General features: G+C 38.0%; 1 protein-coding gene across 1 annotated transcript in view; it reads left to right on the top strand.

Moving 5' to 3' along the window:
• Positions 1 to 15,807, top strand: part of ROCK1 (Rho associated coiled-coil containing protein kinase 1) — a gene marked incomplete at its 3' end in the record, with an annotated part of 86,894 nt that extends 71,087 nt beyond the window's left edge. Inside the window, exons 27-33 of the mRNA XM_082015085.1 lie at positions 47 to 212; positions 7,762 to 7,832; positions 11,753 to 11,841; positions 13,262 to 13,340; positions 13,460 to 13,721; positions 14,482 to 14,689; positions 15,777 to 15,807. Of these exons, the coding sequence (XP_081871211.1) occupies positions 47 to 212; positions 7,762 to 7,832; positions 11,753 to 11,841; positions 13,262 to 13,340; positions 13,460 to 13,721; positions 14,482 to 14,689; positions 15,777 to 15,807 (906 nt within the window). The remainder of the gene's footprint in view (positions 1 to 46; positions 213 to 7,761; positions 7,833 to 11,752; positions 11,842 to 13,261; positions 13,341 to 13,459; positions 13,722 to 14,481; positions 14,690 to 15,776) is intronic.
• Positions 15,808 to 16,709: the final 902 nt, after the last annotated feature.

Below are 16,709 nucleotides of genomic sequence, written 5' to 3' on the forward strand. Positions count from 1 at the left end.
CATATTTTTGGTATCACAGTAACTATGCATGTGTGTATAAATGCAGCAACTAGCAGAAGAATCTACATACAGGAACGAGCTCCAGATGCAGCTGGATAGTAAAGAGAGTGACATAGAACAACTACGAAGGAAAATTTTGGACCTCCAGCAAGGAATGGATTCTACCAGTGTTGCTAGTCTCCAGCCAGATGAAACGGATGGAAATCTTTCAGGTGAGAGAAAAGCATATTTGAACTACTTGATTTTGTGCATACACATAGTTTTGGACGGTATTGTTTCGAACAAGTTACTACCTTTTAAAATCTTCTAGCTGTCTCTTTCTATATCACATCTCTGCTTCCTTTTTTTTGTTTTAAATTTCATATGTTAGCTGCTCACAGTTAAGTCTTAATTTCTTCTCAAGTCAATCCTCCCACTGTATGGCTTGACATTAGCATAACTTTTATCCACTCTTGTGGAAAGAGCATCTTTGCATCTGCTGCTGTTTGAATGTAGTGAGTACAATGTGGACGGCCCAGTGAATAGAATACAGGGCCAGCACTTCCACAACATCATGATTGTATTTTATATCTTGAGTGCAAAATTGCCTTGATCTTGTCTGTTCTTACTCATAGTCATGTAGCACCTTTGGGACAAGTGGCAGTAATTGCCAATGTGAAAAATAACTGTAGGAATTCCCGTAATGGTTGCACGGTACTTTGATTTAGCAGATTAAAATAAGAACAAATAATACAGTGTAGTTAGCCATTTCCATTTAGTGGCAGTTCCAGGAACTATATTTTGCTGCCCACTGTTACACAGTGTTACAGGTTAGTGAGTACCCTCTCCACCTCCCCAACGTTTGAAAAGTATAATCAGTTATTACTTTCACGTGATGCGCTTCTGTATCTCTAGATACAGGAAAAAAATTTAGTTGTAATAAGCTGTGCTTAACAATTTCCATATGTTGGAGCTAGGTTTACTTTTTTGTATAGTTAAGTAATTTTTATAATTCATTGTGCCGTTCTTAATAAATGGTTGTCTTACATGTTTGCCCTACAGATTTACAGTCTGATTTTTATTGTAGAAAGATATATTCAAACATACGAAAATAGAATACTATATTGGGTATTTTAAGAACTCGGTGGATAAAAGTAAATAGAAACATTTTAGGTGTGTCTCCTTCCTGTTAATGCAGTTCGTGCTGCTCAGATTGCCACATTCTAGAGTTTTACCAGGGGGGTCTTAGAGTGTTTGAAATTTCAGGTATGTTACGAGACTTAGTATATGTTTTTATGTAGTTGTTCCTTTCTGTGTCTGTTTTGTGTCTTGTCTTCCCCTAGTGTATTCTTAGATTTCATTTTTAGTTAATATTTAAATAAATCTGTTCTAGGATAGTTTTTCATTCAGATAATGATACAGTCTCTTTTCTTCACAACTTCCATTCTGTCCAAGAAGCCCTTTGCACTCTGAAGGTTGATCTGTAAAACCCTCAGGTAATTGCCATCTTGTAAAGTAAATGGCTATTTTACTTCTTTTGAAAAGATCATCTGGGCCAAACTTCCATTGAAACTCAGTATTGGGAATTCTTACGAGCTATTAAATTGGTGAAGGAACACTTTTTTCTTAGCTGTCACCTGCTAGGAATGCCCGCTGGTATTTATGAACTGTCAGTACTTCTCAGGAGTTTTTCTCTTAGATCCTAATTCTCAGTGTATTCCATTTAACTGGGGTAAAAAGGAAATTGAGGGGTTTTACTTAGTAAACTCTTTTTTTTTTCTCCCTTAAAATTTCTATTTGGAATCAAGCCTTATGTTTGATAGTGTCTCCTAAATGAAGTATACTGTAGATCCTATTTTTTTATTGACAACTTCTGAATTCCTGTAAATTGAGAACTTAATTTTTCTACAAGAAAACAGACTAGATTTATTCAATGTCAAAGGGTAGTTTTGAACTTCCTCACTTTCCTTCTCAGGCATTTTCAGCATAATGGCTGTTGTGTATTACACTGAAAACACCCAATGCCTCCATCTGGTCATAGGCACCTTCTCTGTTTTCTTCTTAATGGCAATAGTATATCAGTATGACCCTGTTGTCTCTTAGATCTTGGAAAGACTGTAGAAGTAAGCTCTGTCTGCTTCATGAGGTACATTATTTTCAGTTTTACCGCTGGAGATGTGTGTAGTCAGGCTTCTGGCTGTATGACCTGCCACTTCAATTTTGGGGCAGAAATCTTGATATGTGCAAGATCTTTTCAAGTCAGCTGTAACTTTCCCGTTGTTAATTTTAACATCACAGTTACTGTAAGTTCTTATGGTCTTCCTCTTAAACTTTTATATTCGTAAGCTCTTTAACTATTTCTTTTTTACTAGCCTTCCATTTCTCCTGTTGTCTTTTTTGCCCTTTTCTCTACACATGCCTCTGATTTTTACTGCAATTGTGCTGCTGGTGTTACTGTGTGTCATGGTTTAGCCCCAGCTGGCAACTAAGCACCACGCAGCTGCTCACTCACTCCCCCTCCCGCAGTGGGACGGGGGAGAGAATTAGGAAAAAAAACCTCGTGGGTTGAGATAAACACGGTTTAATAGGACAGAAAGAAAGGAGGAGACAACAATGATAATACCAACAAAGGAATGTACAAGAACAAGTGATGCCCAATACAGCAATTGCTCACCACCCAGTGATCGACAGCCCGTCCCTGAGCAGCGATTTCCACCCCCCGGCCAACTCCAGTTTATGTACTGGGCATGACGTCGGATGGTAGGGAATACCTCTTTGGCCAGCCTGGGTCAGCTGTCCCGGCTGTGTCCCCTCCCAGCTTCCCATGCACCCCCAGCCTGCTCGCTGGCAGGCCAGCACAAGAAGCTGGACTGTCCTTGACTGCTCAGCAACAACCCAAAACATCAGCACATTATCAACAGTTTCTCATCCCAAGTCCAAAACACAGTCTCACACTAGCTTCTGTGAAGAAAACCAGCTCTATCCTGGCTGAAACCAGGACACCGTGTCATACAGGTAGGACCTCTTAGACGTATTATTAGGAGTTCTTTAGATTTACATAATGTTCCTACATGCAGGTTTTTTTGGTGTGGGTTTTTTTTTTGAGTGAGGCTCCGAGTTGATCAGGTCTGAAAAGAAGCAATTTAGGTAATTAAAAGAGATTGTGACATTAGTATAGTCAGATTCCACGCATTTGTCAAAGATGCAAATAGAGGGCAGAGAAGGAGGTCACTAGCATTATACGGGGGAAACAGAAGCCAGTCTTCAAATTAGAAATACCCTGTGCCACAGAAGGAGGAAATTATCCAGCACATAGTTATTTTTCTGCAAACCAAGTAATTAGTCTTCAAAACCGAAGGTGGCATACCACAGCAGTTCATTTGCTACAACTTAGTTGTATGAAGTTGTTTGTCTTCAGCTGTGTCCTAGGTTCCCATCACTTCTATAGCCCAAACATAGACATTCCTTCAGAGCACCTTGAATAGCATCTTGTTTAAGAGGTGGATCTGATGAGTAGGCGATAGGATTCTCTAGCTGATGCATCTGTTCTTAAGGCAAAGACATTCCTTAAAAATATTTAAGGCAAATAAGCAGTAGAATTAATAAATAAGTAATTATAGTATGATTTATTCATTTTCCTGTCACAGTAACAACATCACCAGGGAAAGAATGAAAACACAAAATAATGTAAACATATAAAAGAATGATTCCATGATCTCAATTCTGGTGATGGGCAGTCTCTGGTTTAATTGAGAAAAAGCTTGGTATGAAATGGTGTGATAGTAATGATGGTGGAATTCCAGAGAGACTCCTGGTGCTCAGGGATTTTCTGTTGTCCTCCTGCATGGCAGAGAGGTTCAGGCTATGGAGTAGTGTCTTGTCTAATCAGGGAGCTTAGGTTACTAGCCACCAGAGAGGCTACAAGAGTAGAATTCATAATTTACAGGAAGTGCATCTTGTAAAATTTTGGAGTCAGAAGGCTTTGCGTTCTTAGAATAAACTCAAGGTAGTGCTAAAATGAATTCCTAATACTCAGAAAAGCTTAAGGAAAAAATTTCTGTATTTGGAGGTAGATACAGAGAAATCATGTGGTAACACACCTTACAGCTGAATCTTACTTGGAGGTGGTTTCTGTCTGTTGTTGAGCTAAATACCCCCTCAAGTTCTTGTAGCTCCCAGGGCAATTTACACTGCTTGCAAGGTAGGGGTTGTGTCGTTTAGACAATCCAGGCTACTCTCAGGCTTTTGCTTCACCAGATGGGAAAGATCATGACTTGGAGGAAGGTTTTCCTTGTATGCAATTCTACACATTTTTTTGGAACTCTCACTCCTGATTATTGATTCATATAGCGGCTCCTGTCTCAGTTGATGTCTCCAATGTTAACAGGGTCCTTGCTGAAATAGTTGCTTTTTATGATGCCGTTGGAGTGCCTCTTCCTCTTGGCTGGATTTAGGAAGTCTTAATCTTTACATGATTTTAAACAGAATTCTTCTTTGTCAAGACAAAACATAATCAGAAACTTACAGGTTTTTTTTCCTAATTGTTATAGGACACTTAACCTGTAGTGAACTAATTCTTTTCATCTGATTGGCAAGATATTTTAAGCAATTGAGCTGTCCTACAGATTTAACTGCAGCACATAATATTTTACAGCGTATGTTATAAATCATGTTGTATACAAAGATAGGATGGAGTAACAAATGTGGACCATTTAAGCCAACAGTTTTTTTTGGAATATGGGACACAGAGTCAACTTTCTGAAATACCTGCAAGTAGTCATCACCTGAATGAACCTCAAAGCAAGATCCAGCCAACAATCCTTGGTGACATCCACATGAAATTATAGTAAGACAGTCTGAGGATGGAAAGAATCAAACGGGAAGGATGGACTGGAAAGAATTAGCAAGGGAGGATCTCCAGGTTTTTGGTCTGAGGAGTAGGAATTCTTGAACATCGGAAAGAGATGCTCTCCTGCTCATGAAGGCGGCTGTATTGCTTAGCTCCAAAAGAACAAAAAATCTCATATATTGGTACAGTCATGGTTGTCTTCTGTGATTTTACTGCAGACTTACTGTTAGGAGTCACGTTTATCATACTGAATCACAATGAATACTGACAATATGAATACTGACCATGAAGATGTTTAGGATGCAAATCCATGTTTTAATATATATTCAGAGATAATTTTAAGATCTGTAGCTTTCATGGAATTCTTTCTTCATCTTCTATTCAGATCCAGCTAGCCATCAGATATTTTTGAGGCCTATCTTGGATTTTCTGGATTGGAAATATGAAGTATCAATTCTGGGATTCTTTCCAAAATACAGGGAAGTTGTCAGGCAATAAATAGTTTTGAGCCTATTTTTAAAGACAGGAATAGAAGATTCTTTTTCATAGCCTAGATAGCCCATATTTTCTTAATTACTTAATCAGAACACTCATAAATATTATTCTTCTGGATCAAATATTTGTGAAATGGCCAAATAAGCATTTGCAGTTGTACTAGCGAACTCTGTCAAGGGAAATTAAAATGCACTGTAAATATTACTTGAGACAAACCTTTGTGGCAAGGTTGGAATGAATCTACCCTTTCAAGAGTACATTTCGTTCCAGACAAATGTTAGCTTTGTTGAAAAGGAATATATTCAGATACTGTTATTTTCAACTTCAAGACATTATTCACAGCTCAGAAATCATCTCTCATGCAAATAGAATTTTCTAACTAAAATAGATTTGTAGTAAACAGAAAAAAAGTCAACAGATTAATTTGTAACAGCTCATCCACTTTCTACTTCCTTTGAAATTTCTTTAAGAATGTGCTGAAATAAAAGTGAACTTAGAAAAACTCCTATTCACACTGTCCCTATAAGCAGCATAGTACCTGGTGCATCTTTTAAAATTTATCATTTTTGGATCTTTCCAGATTTTCTTATGCCACAATTTCCACAGATGTGTGCTTACTCCTTTTGAATCGCAGTCATCCATACTATGTGCTTTTTTAGCAGTTAATCACTTTATTTTGCAATGGAGAATTTGAGTTTTAGGACATTTCTACAATTTCTAATAATGGAAGAATCTTGATGAAAAAATTAATCAAAATATTCAAAATAGGGTAAGCATTATCTGTGGTGCCTGCAGACATGAAGGAAATAGGTTTCCTTTTCCAAAGCTACTGGATATCAAGCACTGGGGGAGGGGTCTGGGTGGGCAACCCTCACCTCCTGCAATTCTTACACAGATATGTATGTGAAGGAAATAGAAATTTCCTTCATTTTTCCAGGAAGGTTTCTTACCGGAAGGAGTTCTGTTAACATGCCTTTCTTCTAATTAGAATTTCAGTAGTTCAGTGCTTCCCCAGTATTCTGAAGGTATTCTATGCGGAGAAATGTTAGGAAATGATTCTATATTTTTAAATGTAGTCCACTTCTAAATATTGTATGCTGTAAGGCTAATGCAGGAAGGGGTTTTTTTAATGCCTAATTTTAGTGCCTTGTAGAAAGTTAGGCTGTCAGTCTCATTGTAATTTTACATAACAAAGTGTATGGACAACGTCTTTTATGTATTTAGATATATTTTCAGAGCTTGCCGGGCTGCGCCTCACACAGCACTTGCTGGGCTATGCCTCACTTTACCCTGAAGGATAAAAGGGACCAGTAGCTCCTTCTTACATAAATATTTGTGGAGAATGTTTCAGCAAATTTTAACTTAATGTTTTTAAATTTTTCAGTGCTGCCAGTTGAGTTTACTGTAAAGAATGTATACATTAGCTGTCAGCTATATTTCTGTACTCTAACACTTTTTTCCAAATCACATTTTTACAATAACTTAAAAAAAAAATAGAAATTGTTTCTCAATTGTGAAATAAACTTATAATTATGGAGTAAAATTTTGATTACTTCATTCTCATATTTACAAAATTGTGAGAATTTTTACCGTGTCATTTCAGATTAATGGAATCATGATAGCTTCTTGCTATTACCTGATTTCATAATTCAAAAAATATCTATCAAAAACCAGTATCAGTTAGCTGGAGGGGTTTTTGAAATCTGTGATTCACGTTAGGCAGAATACTAATTTTCCTTGTGACTCTTCTTTGTATCATTGTTAAATTGTTTCAGTAGTTTCATGGCAGGAAAATACGTTATTACATTACTCTTTGGAAAATTGTCCACTGAAAATTTGAATAAAATGCTTGTCTCTTATTCTTTATATCTAGTTGATTCTTCCTGCATTCCTTATTTATTTATCTCCTATGCTTATCTTCTGTGAGTAATGGGAAACCCTTGTAGCTTTGCTTGCTCTTGTGCGCGCTCTCTTTTTTTTGTTTCTCTTGGAAAATGTGGATCTGGTTTGTTTTACTTGCTGCATCTTCCTGCTGAGTATTTTCATATAGGCCCTCTGAATGTTAAACTATGTTTATGTTGAAAATCTCTTAATCATCCTCTGTTTAAGCTGTAACACACTTTCAAAGCAAAGTCTTTTCTGCCTGGCTCTTTGCAAACTATTTACATACAGTGTTAGATGTTGGCATCAAGGAAAACAGCTTCACTTTATTTTGCAGTAACTGTATAATCAAGAGTTAGCTTGTGATGAAGCATGAAGTAAATGCTTATATCTTCATTTTATTTAGCTGTGCTTTTTATTCTGCTTTGCTGAATAGGTAATTGCCTGTTACTGCATGTAGTACATCTTCCTTCCTAGTAATAGTTTGCTTTTGTGCTATTCTACTTTATTGTTATAAATACATAAAATTATTTAATATGTGGGTTTTTTTAAACCAGAATCAAGACTTGAAGGCTGGCTTTCAATACCAAACAAAGGAAATATAAAGCGGCATGGCTGGAAGAAACAGGTACAAATGGATTTTTTTTTTTTTTTTTTCTTCCTCAACTCCCTTGGAAAGTTTTTTAGGCATATGGTGAATTGGTTTTACAGCACACATTTAAGAAACAAACGAAATAATTGGAGTAATTTAGTATGTATACATTACTTTATTGAAGGAAAAAAAAATCCCAAGAGGAAAATTCAAGTTCAGCATGAAATCTGTAGTAATTAACATAGTGCAAATTAACGATGGGTGGATGAGGAAGTGCTTTACAGTGAGCATCTTGGAACCATTAAAAATCCCATTTCTCCTTTGAATAAGAATCTTTATAATCCTGTTACTGAAAAATCAGCTCTTTGTGCAACTTGACAGCAGAGAGTAGGGAATACCACACCTAAATGTTCTGAAGGCTATGGAAATGTGCATCACACTATAACTTGCCACACATTATTTCCAAGGACATTTCCGTTTCCCTTACTTTTAAAATGACTGGTGTGTCTTGAAAAGAACTGGTTTACTCTCAGAAACTGGACCTCTGTGCTGGAATACCCACTCTAAAGCAGTATTGTTTTGCTTCTGCAAAGGTTATGATCTGGTTTGTTGAAACTTCAAATGTTCAAACTGAGATGCTTAGAAGCTTAGAATCAGTTTCTGATTATGTTTTCTGGCTTTCCAGTTCCCTTCTTTGAACATCCTCTAGTATAACAAATTGCAAAAGTGAATGTGGTCACTACAATTTTGTAAATTTTGCAACTAATTTGTATGAAATAGTTTATTTCCCTGCATCTTCCTTACTTCAAAGACCAGTATTGGAAATTATTCCATTTTTTCATGACATTTTCAGCATAACTTTCTGATTCCTGCTGAAAGGTCCTTCTCAGATGCTCCTGCTTACGTTCACATTCTACAAGTGTTAGAAGTGGTTCCTACAAAATTTAAAGGAGAAGGATTTAATTCCTGTCAAAGAAGCACTGAAGTGTTTGTGTTGGGCCTTCATCTGCTGAACTACTCCTTTGAAGTACTCCGTTTTTCATTTGGCTAAAATGATCTTCTTTATATAATCAAAGTGTTTTGAGTTCCAGACCTGCCTATTTTTACATCAATATCAGTCCTTCTTGATGATGCGTCCGTAAGTTAAAACAGCTACCTGTTCCAGCTTGCAGAGAGCGAGTGTTAAGCTCTGCCCTATTTCAACTAATGGCTGCTTAGAGTATTCTCCGAGACCCTCAGATGAGAGGCAATGTGAACAAGTGGCATACTGAAAATGCTCACTTAAACTACAGTTTGGAACCTAGGGTTTGCTACAGATACCTCAAATGCTTTTCAGTTGGTTTCTGGTCTCTTTGCATCTCACTTTGTCTCCCTATTAGCAGAACTGCAGGAAATCCACAGGGCAAGATCAAGAATGTTCTTGGTGTCATACTTGAGTCAAACACCAACAGCATTTGAATGTTCTTCAGGAGCCTCACGAAACACACCTGTTTGTAAATCTCTTCCACAACTTGTTCTGTTTGATAGCTAAGGCTGCTTGACTCCTGTTCCAGAACTGATTTTCCAGGTCGCTGTCGGACTTTTGGCATTGTCCGTAAACAGAAGTGACTGTGCCTAGGCACAAGTCATGGAGCTTTACTCTGCTCTGGATTATCTAAAGTACTGCATCATTTTCCTGTCAGAATGCCTCTAGTAGCCTTTTCTGGTTGTCGTCTAGGAATTGAGATTATTCTTGCATTCTCTGATGATTAAAATTTTAAACTTCTGATAAATGCATCTTCTCTAGTGAAGGACTGTGTCTGAGCTTCTTTAGGCATGCCCAGTATAGACACTTCATTTCATCCCAAGTGGAGATGATAAAAATACCCTTCAAAAACCACTGTAGAACAGAACTACTGTCAGAAGGTATTTTTTTTTTCTATGTTCACAAGAAGATATTGAAGTTGTTGTACATAACTTTTCTTTTGTGAGGTTAAATTGTTCTTTAACCAAGATTTGTGTGATAAGTGAATTCCATTGCAGTCAGAATTTGCGCTTGTTATAGTAGTCATCTTAAGGCCTTGCTCTTGTCTCTGAAACGCAGAGGTGCATACTTCAAAGGCAAAGAAGGCATTATCTTCCTGTTGGAGTAGATCAAAGGAATTCAAGCACAGGCTGTTTTTCTTCAGTGGGGAAAATCACAAGAGGCTCATACCATTACAACTTGGTACCTATTCAAGTTGATCAGGCTTTCTATTAGAGAATCCTGACTGAGGGGCTGACAGCCCTTTTAGTCAGGGGGGAAAAACACCCCTTGTGGCTTTTTTTAGATGCATTTCAGTAATTGAGATGTACAGCTGTAGCATGCAGCTTGCACAACACATTTTTAAAACGCCATTCTATAAACTTGTTAACTTTCATGTTCACGTTCTGAGGTCAGACTTAAAGTTCTGTGTAATGAGGAAGTTCAACCTCCTCTTGTAGGAGGAGTAAACACCATTTACTTAAATTGTCGGTATCTGCATCGTGCAGAAATGCATTTAGTTACCTACCAGTAATTCAAATTCAAGATGAACTGTTCATGTATTCACCCTTTTGCTTTTCTGTCTTTCCCCCTGCTTCTGGGTCATGTTATAACTGAATCTGGAGCTCAATATAGACGGAGCAGTCAGTCTACCTCTTTTTAATCCTCTTTAGTACCTCATACCTTTTCATACGTTATTTTTAAAACATTTGAAACTGCAGGGGCAGGAACTGCCACAGCTGTTGCTAAGCTTGTGCTTATGGACAGTTCTAGAAAAGATGCTGGACTGGCAGCTCGCAGTGAAGAGCAACAGGCAGTGAGTTCTATAGGCTTGAACTCACTGGGAGGTGCTTAGGTTAGAGGTGTTTGATCTTAACTTGCCTATGAGTTAGAAAACTTTTTTCCTGAGCAGCTTGCTTTGTTCCTCCTGTCATATGAACAAAGGTTTGTAATTCTGTGTGATTGTGAGCCGCACTGGAAGGGTGTCTGTGTACTTTAGGTTGAGGACAACATCCTTGGCCTTTTTTGGGGTGGGGAGGTGGACACTGCAGGTATACTCAGCGCTTGGGAATTCTTTTGGAAATGGGGCCTGCAGTCCACTCCTGCTTTAAAACTCACAGTTCCTTCCCAGTAGCTCTTGCTTATTCCCCAGGATCCCATGCATTCTGGAGTACTCTACTTTTTCAGTGGCATGGGATAGGTATAATATATTAATATGCGGATTTTAAGCATGAACTTGTAAAACACTTTGGGAGGGAAAACTGAGCAACACATTACCAAATGTTTCTGTTCTTTAACATCTGTACCACTCTGGAAAAACCTGTGTGGTTTGACCTTTAAAGTGACACGTAGCAAAAGAGCGTCCATTTCTTTTTTTCTTCCTCTGCAAACCTTTCCCTTACTGCCTCAGTGTATTCCTAGATTTCAAATGTATACCAGACCTCTGTTTCTGCGGATTCATTTTGGCTCTTTATTTTACCAGTCCATTAAATTGCAAGTGTAGGAAATAGCTGGAGCTGTGAGAATCTCTTTTAGCCTACCCATAGTTTGATGCAAAGCGCCAGTGAATCCTGCAGGTCTCTAGAACTAGAGAAGTTGTTTACAACTTTGTCAATAAGTGATAGATTCTGCACTCCAGGGTTTTTTTGGTGATACAGTAATTTTCATAATAACATGCCAGTAACAACTGAAATTTGTGGGTTTGTGTACAGATAGACTTCCAGAGTAATCACAAGCGTTTTAGGGTGGTCCAGTGACAATACATAGTTGCTGCAGTTTGTATATGCACGACTGTCAGTAGTATAGCTGCCTGCATGATGGTTTAAATATCTCCTGATATTAATTTAAAAACCTTAATTTACTCTTGCTTTCTATGTGCATGTGGGAGTACAGTAGGATAAATGCTGCTTTTTAAAATGCAATTTCAACTTGTTTTTACCCTTTCTTTCCCCAGTATGTTGTGGTGAGCAGTAAAAAGATACTGTTCTACAATGATGAAAAGGACAAGGACCAGTCTAATCCATCCATGGTACTAGATATAGAGTAAGTAAAGTTACTGTTCGTTTTGGATACAAATTGTCAAAAGAGCATGGTGTGTGAGATAACTGATAACAAATCTTAAGCTTGGAATCAAAATTCCATAAATAATTTTTAATTTCCCATACCAGTTGGAAAATGTCTGTTTATCTGTATTTCAGGGTGCCATTAACAGAAAATACTACTTTTTTTTTTCCTACTATTGCTAAAAGTTAGAGAAAAAGTTAAATACACAATAGTGTGACACTCTCTGTCACTAGTCTGAATTTACAGAAATGAAGAGCCTTGTCTCATTATGAAAGGGAAGGGTTAGAGACAGTGGAACCTACATATTATGCTATTTCATTTTATGATTCAGTGTAATGACTGGTTTTGCCAGTTGCTTCAACAGCTGCTTTCTAAAGCAAGGCATGATAGTTGTGGGATAGATAAGGAAATGGCTGTCTGATTTTAGGTTTTATCCCCTTGCTTCATACCTTTTTCTTGCTGTCTGAGAAAGGATCAGTGTTGATCAAGGCCAAAGCATTTCTAACTTTTCCAGATGGTTTCTGTTCAGAGTGACAAAATAAATGAATTGTGATCCCTTTACATTGGTTATATGTGAGGCACATTGTGTCAAATATCACTGAAGCCCATCGTTAAAACATGACTGAGTGTGATGTTTGAACAGCTGATTGACATTATGGGACATCATAGAGTAATAATTGAAAAAAGGTTTTAAAATTCATGAATAGGTCTATCAGTGACTAACAAATACATTGGTCTGGAAGGAATCTCAAACTCGGGAAGTGCTTAAGCTGCCAATTGCTTGTAACCAGGAAAAGAGTTATTTTCTCTTTGAGCTGTTTCTTACTCTCTTTTCATAAACGTCTGTTTTGGCAACTGTTGAAAACAGGATGTTGGGATAGATGGACTTACAGTCCTGACCCAGTGTAAGATGATGTTTGTTCCAATTTTAATAGCATTTTCAACAGCTGGTGCCCCAGGTTGCCTTTTGTGATGTTCTGGCATTGATTGTTTATCAACTGATAAAATGATGTAGTAAAAAAAATAGTGAGTAGTACTATACTTCATATCGTCATTTTTGTCCAGGGTTATCAATAAGCTTTTCTAGCAATAATCAGTTAGACTTCTCAGTGTTCTGAGGAAGAATTTGAAAGCTTTTTTCACAGGTAAATTTGCCGTGATGGATCTTGAACCCATTTTAACACCATCTTCCCATGCTGTGAAATGTTTTGGTCTTACTTGGGTAGACAAGATCTATATGGTTTATGAACTAATTCCTAAAATCATATTGCAGCCTTGAAGTATTATCATATTGCTTGCATAAACAATTCTTACAAGAACTTCAAAGCACTTTGATAACTGTTTTAAAAACATAGATAGCCTTTTTAGCATTTTCTGATGCATGTTTCTTCTAATCTAGTAAGCTGTTCCATGTCCGGCCTGTAACTCAAGGAGATGTATATAGAGCTGAAACTGAAGAAATTCCTAAAATATTTCAGGTAAAAAGAAGTGAATTCTCATTTCTACTTAACTCTCTTGAAAAAGTTTGGCAGCTTCTTTGAAAAGCATATAAAAATACATAGTGCTTCAACAATAACGTAGCAGTATTCTTTTTCAGATTCTCTATGCTAATGAGGGGGAATGCAGGAAGGATTTGGAGGTAGAACCAGTCCAGCCAGCAGAGAAGACAAATTTTCTAAATCACAAAGGGCATGAATTTATTCCAACGTTATACCACTTTCCAGCCAACTGTGAGGCCTGTGCCAAACCTCTTTGGCATGTCTTTAAACCCCCTGCTGCCCTAGAATGTCGAAGATGCCATGTGAAGTGCCATAGAGACCACTTGGATAAAAAGGAGGAATTAATTGCACCATGCAAAGGTATACTCACAGATTTTGTGTTCTATGTTCTCTGCGTGTTTAGCCAGACCTGCTAAACTATCGAAGCCAAATAAAAGCACTTTAGTTGAAAAGTTTTCTACTCTTTAGTTTTATGATTTTGGATGTGAAAGGTGCTATTAAAATAATAGGCTGTTAACACTACTTATGAACAGGCAGCTGTGGCAAGCCTTTGTAGGGAGGTCTTTGGTGGTGTAACTGATGTGGCTCTGCTGAGGGCTCTGATAGCACAAGGTGCCTAGAGGTTTGTCCCCGAGTACGGGGCAGCTCCTTGGTTCCCAGACCATTCTCTCTCTTATACATGGCCCACACGTGGGACAACGCAGTGGCTGCATCACCAAGCTGTGCTAAGACCTTGAAGAGTGGTTCTTCAGCCACTTCACAGACTGGAGTAAAGGTTTCCTTTCTGTGCTCTTGTGGAGTACTTGGGGTATGTACTCTGGAATTCAGCCATACGGCACCCACACAACTTTCCAGCTCATTAAGACTGCAATTAGTGTAAGTTTTCTCATTTCTTGAATATTAATGTTAGAATCAAGAATCTTAATGCAGAGTGACAACTGTTAAAAGAAACTATACTCATAATTTCCCCTGCTGTTGTCTTCTAAAAATATATAAACAATTCAAATACAAGTATTTATATAGGTGCCATTGTTCTTTCCAGTGGTGCACCTGGTATACGTAATTCTTATTTTGATAAGTCCTAGTTTTCACTGAATCATCTTCCTCCTTTGACTTCTAGTGAGTTACGATGTAACTTCAGCAAGAGATATGTTGTTATTGGCATCCTGTCAAGATGAACAGAAGAAGTGGGTGACTCATTTAGTAAAGAAGATCCCTAAGACACCACCATCTACTTTTGTTCGTGCTTCTCCTAGAACTATGTCTACAAGATCCTCAGCAAACCAGTCATTCCGAAAAGTTGTTAAAAATACTTCTGGAAAAACTAGGTGAGAAGCTACACCTAGTTTCTATTCCAAAAAAATGGTTTGAATTCAGTTTGATTCTTTTTCACTCTGTCTTCATAGAAGTGCTGGTTTGGGGTTGCCTTTAGCAAGAACAAGTTGGCAGTTAATCTTTTATAGAATGAACAGATTTACATACCTGAAAATTTAGAGTAGCTCTTAGACGAATGGGTCTGTTTGGGGAGATGAGTTAGTCAAACAATTTCTGGTTTTAATCCTATTGGCATTTGTTGTGTGAGATTGTTAGAGAATCATAGAAATACACAAGTAGTGAATGGGAACTTTGTTTAAAAATTAGAAACACAATCTTTAAAGCTCTTTTTTTAAGATCCTAGACATACAATGAGCCTAATATCTCACCAGCACCAGAAGAAGAGCTGCACATTCCTGCGCTTTATCTTGTGTCAGCTCATGCTTCACAGATTACCACAGTAAACCTATCTATTTTCCAGCAGAGAATTAATCCAGTAATGTTTTCACTAAAGAAAAGCCAAAAAAACCAAAGCATAACAATAAAAAGTCCCAACCCTAACACCACAAAAGAAAAGCATGTGGTTTTCTGTTGGGTTAAGAAGTTGCAATGGTTCATGGAAGAGTCCAGAAAGCACCAGATCTGTCTCAAGAATGGAAAGCGGAAGGGTGAAGACTCTCACCTTGCACTAGTGAAGTGTCAGGTCACATCAGCTGTTGATATATCAGAATACTGCAGCCTTGCTTTTTCCCCATCTGCCCTAGTGTATGGCCTCTGTTCACACCTTTCTCCATCACCCAACAGGATCTTCCAGGTTCTTGTGAAGAAATAAAGCTCTTAAATTTCCTGGCAATTGAGATGTTAATACCCGTGTGGTATCTTTTCTCTTTAATTTCTTGAATTTTTCTAACAGACTGTAATGTGAATCAGTCAATATTTTCATTACTCTTCTAGACTGAGCCCAAATCCATCAGTGAGTTTGATGACATAATTGGTATTTGACCTTAGAAATCTTGCTTCAGTATTGTTTAATACTGACAGAGCTTCTTAGAATGTATAATTAATTTACAGCAAGCTCTGTTTTAACGCTGCATGTTGTAGGCAACTGAGTATGGAGGAAGAAGCATATTGAGCATAAGCAATTTAGAGAGGCACAGTACTTGACCAGCAACAGTGCTAGGTATATGTGTGCTGCCGGCCTGTCATGCTGCATGGAGATGTGCGCAGGAGGCAGGTGGGGAGCCACAGAACCTCACTGATGCTTGAGGAGCTGCTTGTGTGGCTTTGTGGCATGCTCCGTCCCCATCAGACAGCTGCCACTGGCTTGACTGGAGTGTAGTGGGGGTTTGCGTCGCACCTGCAGAGCCATGTCAGTGAACAATGAAAAGATTCAGTCACACCGAGCAAATCAGCGTTGGAAGAAGGTCAAATAGGAACTTCTCTTTCAAACTATTTTACTGTGGCTGTTTTTGTGGCTTTCTTAGACAAATTTGATGTTAGTTGGGTCTATGAACTGGACAATCACCGCTGTGATGTAGTATGGCCAACCTGTGCCCTGCTACCACTACATGTTCCATCCTGTATGTTTAGAAAGAAGAGGCTTGGATTTAGTTTAGGAAAATTCACTTCTGATGTACCAGATGTTTAAATATAGATTATTAAATAAATTTACAATGGATCTTATATACTAAACACTTAACTGGTCATTGCACAGTAGCTGAGCTAATCTGACAGCTACTTAAAGGCGACGATTTTCCTTCTCTGTCTTCCTTCCCTGCTATTCTGTCATTAGATCCTGGGTAAGTGCTTGAAACAATACATTTTGGATCCTTCCATGAAGGTCTGCAATTCAATTTCCTGACTTAAAAAATGTAGACTTCTTTTGCAGAGCTGGTGAGCGGAATCAGCCCACTGAGAAGTGTGGCAATAGCCAAATCTTTAGGTAGGTATGTAGGAGGGTGCTCTTCTGGGGTCAGAAACGTGATAAGGTGGAGGAACAGCGGGCCCTTCTCCTTTCGGGAGGCAGCGAGATCA

This window comes from Phaethon aethereus, assembly GCF_964289735.1.
Source record: "Phaethon aethereus genome assembly, chromosome: 2".
Lineage (NCBI taxonomy): Eukaryota > Metazoa > Chordata > Aves > Phaethontiformes > Phaethontidae > Phaethon > Phaethon aethereus.